The sequence below is a fragment of the Oncorhynchus keta genome, chromosome 1, assembly GCF_023373465.1.
Source record: "Oncorhynchus keta strain PuntledgeMale-10-30-2019 chromosome 1, Oket_V2, whole genome shotgun sequence".
Lineage (NCBI taxonomy): Eukaryota > Metazoa > Chordata > Actinopteri > Salmoniformes > Salmonidae > Oncorhynchus > Oncorhynchus keta.
In genome coordinates, this window is record NC_068421.1 from 97,589,417 (window position 1) to 97,599,952 (window position 10,536).

Here is a 10,536-nt window from a genome sequence, read left to right on the forward strand (position 1 = left end):
TACAGTAGTCAGAGTAGTATTACAGTAGTCAGACATTACTTTTGCAGTAGTCATATAGTACTAATACAGTAGTCAACAGTAAAGCATCTGGAGTCATATGAGTACTAAACAGTAGTCAAATAGCCCAATGTTCCAGTAGTCAGAGTTGCCTGTTCCAAATGGTACCCTGTTCCCTATAGGGCCCAGAGCCCTTTGGGTTCTGGTCAAAAGTAATGCACTTTATAGGGAATAGGGTGCAATTTGGGATGCAGGGTTTGGTGGCAGAAACGAATCATCGGTGATGACTATCTGGAGTTCTGGAAACACGGAGGAGCAAAAGAAAGTAGAAGCTGTATTATCAGACCGTAGAAAGAGTCAAGGCAAACATGGCAATACTATTCCCATAGAAATACTATCTGTAGATTGGGGTTGCAACAGAAAGCATCTGGACCAGTGTCAAAATATGTAAATGCCCAATGTTCCCGGTTTGCCTGTTCAAATTGCCAGGGTTAGAGGGCCCAGAGCCCTTTCTAGAAAATCTATTTATATGACTATATCCATATTATAGCTCAGAAACAAATCATTGATGACTATCTGAGTTCTGAAATGAAAATAATAAGAGCATAAGCTATATTAAACCATGATGATTAGAATAAGGCAAACATGGCAATACTATTCCCATAAAATACTGATTAGAATTGGGATTATCGCAATACCAGGTCATAACTCTCGGAGTAAACCATGATGATTCAGAATAAGGGTTAAGGCATAACTAAGCCCTTTCAGTAAAATGATGATTAGAATGACTGATTAAGAGCATAGCTCTCCTAGTAAAGTTTGTGATTAGAATAAAATTAAGAGCATAACTCTCCCAGTAAACCATGATGATTAGAATAAGGGATTAAGAGCATAACTCTCCTAGTAAACCATGATGATGAAAATAAGGGATTAAGAGCATAACTCTCCCAGTAAACCATGATGATTAGAATAAGGGATTAAGAGCATAACTCTCCCAGTAAACCATGATGATTAGAATAAGGGATTAAGATCATAACTCTCCTAGTAAACCATGATGATTAGAATAAGGGATTAAGAGCATAACTCTCCCAGTAAACCATGATGATTAGAATAAGGGATTAAGAGCATAACTCTCCCAGTAAACCATGATGATTAGAATAAGGGATTAAGAGCATAACTCTCCCAGTAAACCATGATGATTAGAATAAGGGATTAAGAGCATAACTCTCCCAGTAAATCATGATGATTAGAATAAGGGATTAAGAGCATAACTCTCCCAGTAAACCATGATGATTAGAATAAGGGATTAAGAGCATAACTCTCCCAGTAAACCATGATGATTAGAATAAGGGATTAAGAGCATAACTCTCCTAGTAAACCATGATGATTAGAATAAGGGATTAAGAGCATAACTCTCCCAGTAAACCAAGATGATTAGAATAAGGGATTAAGAGCATAACTCAACTAGTAAATCATGATGATTAGAATAAGGGATTAAGAGCATAACTCTCATAGTAAACCATGATGATTAGAATAAGGGATTAAGAGCATAACTCTCCCAGTAAACCATGATGATTAGAATAAGGGATTAAGAGCATAACTCTCCTAGTAAACCATGATGATTAGAATACGGGATTAAGAGCATAACTCAACTCGTAAACCATGATGATTAGAATAAGGGATTAAGAGCATAACTCTCCCAGTAAACCATGATGATTAGAATAAGGGATTAATTGCTTGGCATTGTGTTCAATATGATAGCAGTATGTGGGTCCAGTTTATGCATCAGTATGTCTGTAGTGGTTTAGTGTAGTGGAATAGTGTAGTGGAATAGTGGTATAGTGGTATAGTGTAGTGGTGTAGTGGTGTAGTGTAGTAGTGTCGTGTAGTAGTGTAGTGGTATAGTGTAGTGGTATAGTGTAGTGGTATAGTGTAGTGGTATAGTGTAGTGGTATCGTGTAGTGGTATAGTGTAGTGGTAGAGTGTAGTGGTAAAGTGTAGTGTAGTGGTAAAGTGTAGTGGTATAGTGTAGTGGTAAAGTGTAGTGGTATAGTGTAGTGGTGTAGTGTAGTGGTTTACTGGTATAGTGTAATAGTGTAGTGTAGTGGTATAGTGGTATAGTGTAGTAAGTAGTGTAGTGCAGTGGTATAGTGTAGTGGTAAAGTGTAGTGGTATAGTGTAGTGGTATAGTGTAGTGGTATAGTGTAGTGGTAAAGTGTAGTGGTATAGTGTAGTGGTATGGTGTAGTGGTATAGTGTAGTGGTATAGTATAGTGGTGTAGTGTAGTGGTTTACTGGTATAGTGTAATAGTGTAATAGTGTAGTGTAGTGGTATAGTGTAGTAGTGTAGTGCAGTGGTATAGTGTAGTGGTGTACTGGTATATTGGTGTAGTGTAGTGGTATAGTGGTATAGTGAAGTGGTGTAGTGTAGTGTAGTGGTATAGTGTAGTGTATAGTGTAGTGTAGTGTAGTGTAGTGGTGTAGTGTAGTAGTGTAGTGTAGTGGTGTAGTGTAGTGGTATTGTGTAGTAGTGTAGTGGTGTACTGGTATAGTGTAGTGTTATAGTGTAGTGGTGTAGTGTAGTGGTGTAGTGTAGTGGTATAGTGTAGTGGTATAGTGTAGTGTATTGGTATAGTGTAGTGGAATAGTGTAGTGGTATAGTGTAGTGATGTAGTGCAGTGGTATAGTGTAGTGGTATAGTGTACTGGTATAGTGTAGTGGCATAGTGTAGTAGTGTAGTGGTGTTGTGTAGTGTAGTAATAATAATAATATATATATGCCATTTAGCAGACGCTTTTATCCAAAGCGACTTACAGTCATGTGTGCATACATTCTACGTATGGGTGGTAGTCGAACCCACTACCCTGGCGTACAAGCGCCATGCTCTACCAACTGTGCTATACCACTATGGTATAGTGGTATAGTGTAGTGGTGTAGTGGTATAGTGTAGTGGTATAGTGTAGTGGTCTAGTATAGTGGTGTAGTTAAGTGGTATAGTATAGTGGTATAGTGTAGTGGTATAGTGGTATAGTGTAGTGGTATAGTATAGTGGTGTAGTGGTATAGTGGTATAGTGTAGTGGTATAGTGGTATATTGGTATAGTGTAGTGGTATAGTGGTATAGTATAGTGGTGTAGTGGTATAGTGGTATAGTGTAGTGCTATGGTATAGTGGCGTAGTGTAGTGGTGTAGTGGTATAGTGTAGTGGTATAGTGGCGTAGTGTAGTGGTGTAGTGGTATAGTGTAGTGGTATAGTGGTATAGTGTAGTGGTGTAGTGGTGTAGTGTAGTGGTGTAGTGTAGTGTAGTGGTGTAGTGGTGTAGTGCAGTGGTATAGTGCAGTGGTATGGTGAATTGGTATATTGGTATAGTGGTATAGTGTAGTGATGTAGTGGTATAGTGGTATAGTGTAGTGGTGTAGTGCTATGCTATAGTGGTATAGTGTAGTGGTATAGTGTAGTGGTGTAGTGGAGTGGTATAGTGTAGTGGTGTAGTGTAGTGGTGTAGTGGTGTAGTAGTGTAGTGGTATGGTGTAGTGGTGTAGTGGTGTAGTAGTGTAGTGGTGTAGTGGTATGGTGTAGTGGTGCAGTAGTGTAGTGGTGTAGTAGGATAGTGGTGTAGTGGTAGAGTGTAGTGGTGTAGTAGTGTAGTGGTGTAGTGGTATGGTGTAATGGTTGAGTGTTGTGGTATCGTGTAGTGGTGTAGTGTAGTGGTATAGTGTAGTGTAGTAGTGTAGTGTAGTGGTATAGTGTAGTGGTGTAGTGGTAGATTGGTGTAGTGGTAGAGTGTTGTGGTATCGTGTAGTAGTGTAGTAGTGTAGTGGTGTAGTGGTATAGTGGTGTAGTGTAGTGTAGTGGTGTAGTGTAGTGGTGTAGTGGTGTAGTGTAGTGGTGTAGTGGTGTAGTGTAATGGTGTAGTTTAGTGGTGTAGTGGTGTAGTGGTATAGTGGTGTAGTGGTGTAGTGTAGTGGTGTAGTGTAGTGGTGTAGTGTAGTGGTGTAGTGTAGTGGTGTAGTGGTGTAGTGTAATGGTGTAGTTTAGTGGTGTAGTGGTGTAGTGGTATAGTGGTATAGTGGTGTAGTGGTGTAGTGTAGTGGTGTAGTGTAGTGGTGTAGTGGTGTAGTGTAATGGGGTGAAACAGGAGCCTCTGTCACAAATTCCAGAAATATAATAAAATGCCCTACTTTTGACCAGAGCCCCTAACTCTACCTAACCCTAACCTTAACTCTAAACCTAACCCTAACCCTAACCTTAACTCTAAACCTAACCCTAACCTTAACTCTACCTAACCCTAACCTTAACTCTAAACCTAACCCTAACCCTAACCTTAACTCTACCTAACCCTAACCCTAACCCTAACCTTAACTCTAAACCTAACCCTAACCTTAACTCTAACCCTAACCCTAACCTTAACTCTAAACCTAACCCTAACCTTAACTCTAACCCTAACCCTAACCCTAACCCTAACCTTAACTCTACCTAACCCTAACCCTAACCCTAACCTTAACTCTAAACCTAACCCTAATGTGCCCTGATCAAAAGTAATGCACTCCATCGATAACAGGGCCACTTCCCTGGCCTTTTCCTTCTATGTATAGGGGTTCACAGCTCCTTTGATCACTGGTTCCCTGTTGAGGTACGTAGCCCAGTAAACCAGGTTGAATGTCCCAAACAGAACAGGAAACACTATACGGGACATCTTGTCGATCTTGCTGACGCTGTTGTAAGTCTTTTTGGGGTCGGGGGTCTTGACCTCAGCCAGTTTCAGCTGGATGTCTGCGCTGTTGGAGATGGTGGAGATGGCATTGCCCTTAGTCAGGTTGGGAGTGTAGCTGACCCCAGCTGAACAGGTGTTGTTAGGTTTCTTGGACAGAGCCGTAGGGTTTTTCTGGTCAGGAGAAGGACGAAAGGAAAACGTTCTTTCAGTATTTCATTCTAAATTCACGTTGATAATATTGAATCCTATTTAAATGAGGAACCATCTTGGCTCTGAACACAACATTCCCTTAGTAAGCTAAGTACTATAGCAACAGTTGTAAAGAAAGAAAAGAATAGGCATTCTAGACTGACGTTGGGGCTTCAGTGAAAACGATGGAAGCAATTTATTAAAGGATGATTGGCTGTAAACAAAATCAGGGCATCAATAGTATCAATAGTAGTACAGCATTACTAGTAAAGGTATCAATATTGTCATGACGGGCCTGTGAGGATCAGCTCTACAGAGATATCTCTACCTCCCGCAGAGTGGGACTGGAAGGTCTGTGTGTAGTGTATGGAGAGGCTACCTTAGAACTGTAACATGCATTAAATGGACTTTGGGACAATAGATTTGATCGGACAATAGATTTGATCAGCCAAATGTTGGGCATAATGATGGATGGAAAATGAAAATGTATGTCTATTTTATGATGTTACTAAAGGTTAAATGAGGATGTTATAATTCTACACGCTGTGTAGAAAACATCCAGATCAGGTAACCCAGGTAACCCAGAGAGAGTGTCATGAAGACAGAAATGTCCCCTTTCTACCCGGGGGTATAAAACATGTGAGTTAAGAATTTACATATCAGACTAGAGGACACAGTGCTGCAGCCGAGGTCCACGAGTTGTCACGACCCTCAAATGCATCACGAGGTTGAAAACAAATGAAACCTCTGAACAATTAAGGCTATGTTGGAGTATCTAACAAGATGAATCATCTGTTATCTACACAGCTTCCATTCCCAAGCTGGGGAACGAGTGCAAGGAAATAGACAACTAAGAGAAACGACATTGTGACATCTTGCGGACAATCAGAGACTTACACCTGAAGACGAAAGACCAGATCATGCGAAGATAACCAACAGAGATACCCAACAGAGATACCCAACAGAGATACCCAACAGAGATACCCAACAGAGATTCCCAACAGAGATACCCAACAGAGATACCCTACAGAGATACCCAACAGAGATTCCCAACAGAGATACCCAACAGAGATACCCAGCAGAGAATCCCAACATAGATTCCAACAGAGATTCCCAACAGAGATACCCAACAGAGATACCCAACAGAGATACCAACAGAGATACCCAACAGAGATTCCCAACAGAGATTCCCAACAGAGATTCCCAACAGAGATTCCCAACAGAGATTCCCAACAGAGATACCCAACAGAGATACCCAACAGAGATACCCAACAGAGATTCCCAACAGAGATTCCCAACAGAGATTCCCAACAGAGATTCCCAACAGAGATACCCAACAGAGATTCCCAACAGAGATTCCCAACAGAGATTCCCAACAGAGATACTCAACAGAGATTCCCAACAGAGATACTCAACAGAGATACCCAACAGAGATACCCAACAGAGATTCCCAACAGAGATTCCCAACAGAGATTCCCAACAGAGATTCCCAACAGAGATTCCCAACAGAGATTCCCAACAGAGATACTCAACAGAGATTCCCAACAGAGATTCCCAACAGAGATTCCCAACAGAGATTCCCAACAGAGATACCCAACAGAGATACCCAACAGAGACTTTCAACAGAGATACCCAACAGAGATACCCAACAGAGATACCCAACAGAGATACCCAACAGAGATTCCCAACAGAGATACCCAACAGAGATACCCAACAGAGATACCCAACAGAGATACCCAAAAGAGACTTTCAACATGCATTATAATACTTCTTATCCATAAGAGCGGCAGTTCGGGGCAAGGTGTTAGGGCTAAACCAAGCGTAGTTTACAAATATATTCAAGTGTTGCTTTTCTCTCTCTCTTTAAATCTCCATCTTGTGTAACACGTTTCATATTGTGTCGGTCCGCTATGGACCTGTTGTCATTGTATTAAGTTCTAACCAATAACCTAGTCCTAGACTATGCGTGTATGCGTATCTTATGTTATCATTTAGCTTGTCAGTAAATAAATAATCAACTCAACTTGTGTGGTATGGAATGATTACTGAGACCAGGGTTTGTGCAGATTTACGAATTATACAATGTTCAGAATGAGACTGACAAGGGAATTAATTAATTAGTGACTGCTATGACATCGATATTTTCAGACATTCTTGATTTAAGGTATCAATAGTACAGTGTATCAATGGTACAATTGAACTAGTTAAGGTATCAAAGGCACAGTTTAACTAGTTATGGTATCAATAGTGCAGTTTAACCAGTTGAGGTATCAATAGTACAGTTTAACTAGTTAAGGTATCAATAGTACAGTTTAACTAGTTAATGTATCAATAGTAGAGTGTATCAATATAACAGTGTAACTAGTAAAGGTATCAATAGTACAATGTAACTAGTAAAGGTATCAATATAACAGTGTAACTAGTAAAGGTTTCAATATAACAGTTTAACTAGTAAAGGTATCAATATAGCAGTGTAACTAGTTAATTAAGGTATCAATATTTTTATTCTATTTTTTTATTTCACCTTTATTTAACCAGGTAGGCTAGTTGAGAACAAGTTCTCATTTGCAACTGCGACCTGGCCAAGATAAAGCAAAGCAGTGTGAACAGACAACACAGAGTTACACATGGAGTAAACAATTAACAAGTCAATAACACAGTAGGAAAAAAAGGGGAGTCTATATACAATGTGTGCAAAAGGCATGAGGAGGTAGGCGAATAATTACAATTTTGCAGATTAACACTGGAGTGATAAATGATCAGATGGTCATGTACAGGTAGAGATATTGGTGTGCAAAAGAGCAGAAAAGTAAATAAATAAAAACAGTATGGGGATGAGGTAGGTAAAAATGGGTGGGCTATTTACCGATAGACTATGTACAGCTGCAGCGATCGATTAGCTGCTCAGATAGCAGATGTTTGAAGTTGGTGAGGGAGATAAAATAATCAAAATTCAGCTATTTTTGCAATTCGTTCCAGTCACAGGCAGCAGAGAACTGGAAGGAAAGGCGGCCAAATTAGGTGTTGGCTTTAGGGATGATCAGTGAGATACATCTGCTGGAGCGCGTGCTACAGGTGGGTGTTGCCATCGTGACCAGTGAACTGAGATAAGGCGGAGCTTTACCTAGCATGGACTTGTAGATGACCTGGAGCCAGTGGGTCTGGCAACGAATATGTAGCAAGGGCCAGCCGACTAGAGCATACAGGTCGCAGTGGTGGGTAGTATAAGGTGCTTTAGTGACGAAATGGATGGCACTGTGATAAACTGCATCCAGTTTGCTGAGTAGAGTGTTGGAAGCTATTTTGTAGATGACATCGCCGAAGTCGAGGATCGGTAGGATAGTCAGTTTTACTAGGGTAAGTTTGGCGGCGTGAGTGAAGGAGGCTTTGTTGCGGAATAGAAAGCCGACTCTAGATTTGATTTTCGATTGGAGATGTTTGATATGAGTCTTGAAGGAGAGTTTACAGTCTAGCCAGACACCTAGGTACTTATAGATGCCCACATATTCAAGGTCGGAACCATCCAGGGTGGTTATGCTAGTCGGGCGTGCGGGTGCAGGCAGCGAACGGTTGAAAAGCATGCATTTGGTTTTACTAGCGTTTAAGAGCAGTTGGAGGCCACGGAAGGAGTGTTGTATGGCATTGAAGCTCGTTTGGAGGTTAGATAGCACAGTGTCCAAGGACGGGCCGGAAGTATACAGAATGGTGTCGTCTGCGTAGAGGTGGATCAGGGAATCGCCCGCAGCAAGAGCAACATCATTGATATATACAGAGAAAAGAGTCGGCCCGAGAATTGAACCCTGTGGCACCCCCATAGAGACTGCCAGAGGACTGGACAGCATGCCCTCCGATTTGACACACTGAACTCTGTCTGCAAAGTAGTTGGTGAACCAGGCAAGGCAGTCATCTGAAAAACCGAGGCTACTGAGTCTGCCGATAAGAATATGGTGATTGACAGAATATGGTGATTGAGTCGAAAGCCTTGGCAAGGTCGATGAAGACGGCCGCACAGTACTGTCTTTTATTATAACAGTGTAACTAATAAAGGTATCAATATAGCAGTGTAACTAGTAAAGGTATCAATAGTACAGTGTAACTAGTAAAGGTTTCAATATAACAGTGTAACTAGTAAAGGTATCAATATAACAGTGTAACTAGTAAAGGTATCAATTTAACAATGTCACTAGTAAATGTATCAATAGTACAGTTTAACTAGTAAAGGTATCAATATAACAGTGTAACTAGTAAAGGTATCAATATAACAGTGTAACTAGTAAAGGTATTAATAGTACAGTTTAACTAGTAAAGGTATCAATATAACAGTGTAACTAGTTAAGGTATCAATATAACAGTGTAACTAATAAAGGTATCAATATAACAGTGTAACTAGTTAAGGTATCAATATAACAGTGTAACTAGTAAATGTATCAATAGTACAGTTTAACTAGTAAAGGTATCAATATAACAGTGTAACTAGTAAAGGTATCAATATAACAGTGTAACTAGTAAAGTTATCAATATAACAGTGTAACTAGTAAAGGTATCAATATAACAGTGTAACTAGTAAAGGTATCAATTTAACAATGTAACTAGTAAAGGTATCAATATAACAGTGTAACTAGTTAAGGTATCAATATAACAGTGTAACTAGTTAAGGTATCAATATAACAGTGTAACTAGTTAAGGTATCAATATAACAGTGTAACTAGTTAAGGTATCAATATAACAGTGTAACTAGTTAAGGTATCAATATAACAGTGTAACTAGTTAAGGTATCAATATAACAGTGTAACTAGTTAAGGTATCAATATAACAGTGTAACTAGTTAAGGTATCAATATAACAGTGTAACTAGTTAAGGTATCAATATAACAGTGTAACTAGTTAAGGTATCAATAGTCTTCTGATCATACATGAATAAACAATCCAGCTATCCAAAGATCTACAATGTTTTATTTCACGGAAGAAATCAACCAACACACAATCGATGCATGAACAACCCACACACAATCGATGCATGAACAACCCACACACAATCGATGCATGCCCAGTCCACACACAATCGATGCATGCCCAGTCCACACACAATCGATGCATGCCCAGTCCACACACAATCGATGCATGCCCAGCCCACACACAATCGATGCATGCCCAGTCCACACACAATCGATGCATGCCCAGTCCACACACAATCGATGCATGCCCAGTCCACACACAATCGATGCATGCCCAGTCCACACACAATCGATGCATGCCCAGCCCACACACAATCGATGCATGCCCAGTCCACACACAATCGATGCATGCCCAACCCACAGAATCGATGCATGCCCAGTCCACACACAATCGATGCATGCCCAACCCACAGACAATCGATGCATGCCCAGTCCACACACAATCGATGCATGCCCAACCCACAGACTATCGATGCATGCCCAGTCCACACACAATCGATGCATGCCCAACCCACAGACTATCGATGCATGCCCAGTCCACACACAATCGATGCATGAACAACCCTCACACAATCGATGCATGCCCAGGGTAAATCGATGCATGCCCAACCCACAGACAATCGATGCATGCCCAGTGCCTGAACAACCCTCACACTGGCAGCCCAGCACTCGATGCATGCCCA

The 10,536-nt window shown here is 40.6% G+C and overlaps 1 protein-coding gene across 2 annotated transcripts in view; it reads right to left on the minus strand.

Annotated features, from left to right (window-relative positions):
• Window positions 1-4,445: 4,445 nt before the first annotated feature.
• LOC118376134 (gamma-aminobutyric acid receptor subunit alpha-5-like) overlaps window positions 4,446-10,536 on the minus strand; it is a 98,715-nt gene continuing 92,624 nt past the window's right edge. Inside the window, exon 10 of one of the 2 annotated variants that reach the window (XM_052468188.1) lies at window positions 4,446-4,881. In XM_052468188.1, the coding sequence (XP_052324148.1) occupies window positions 4,582-4,881 (300 nt within the window). In that variant the 3' untranslated portion in view covers window positions 4,446-4,581. The remainder of the gene's footprint in view (window positions 4,882-10,536) is intronic. The other variant, XM_052468199.1, reaches the window with a different exon arrangement.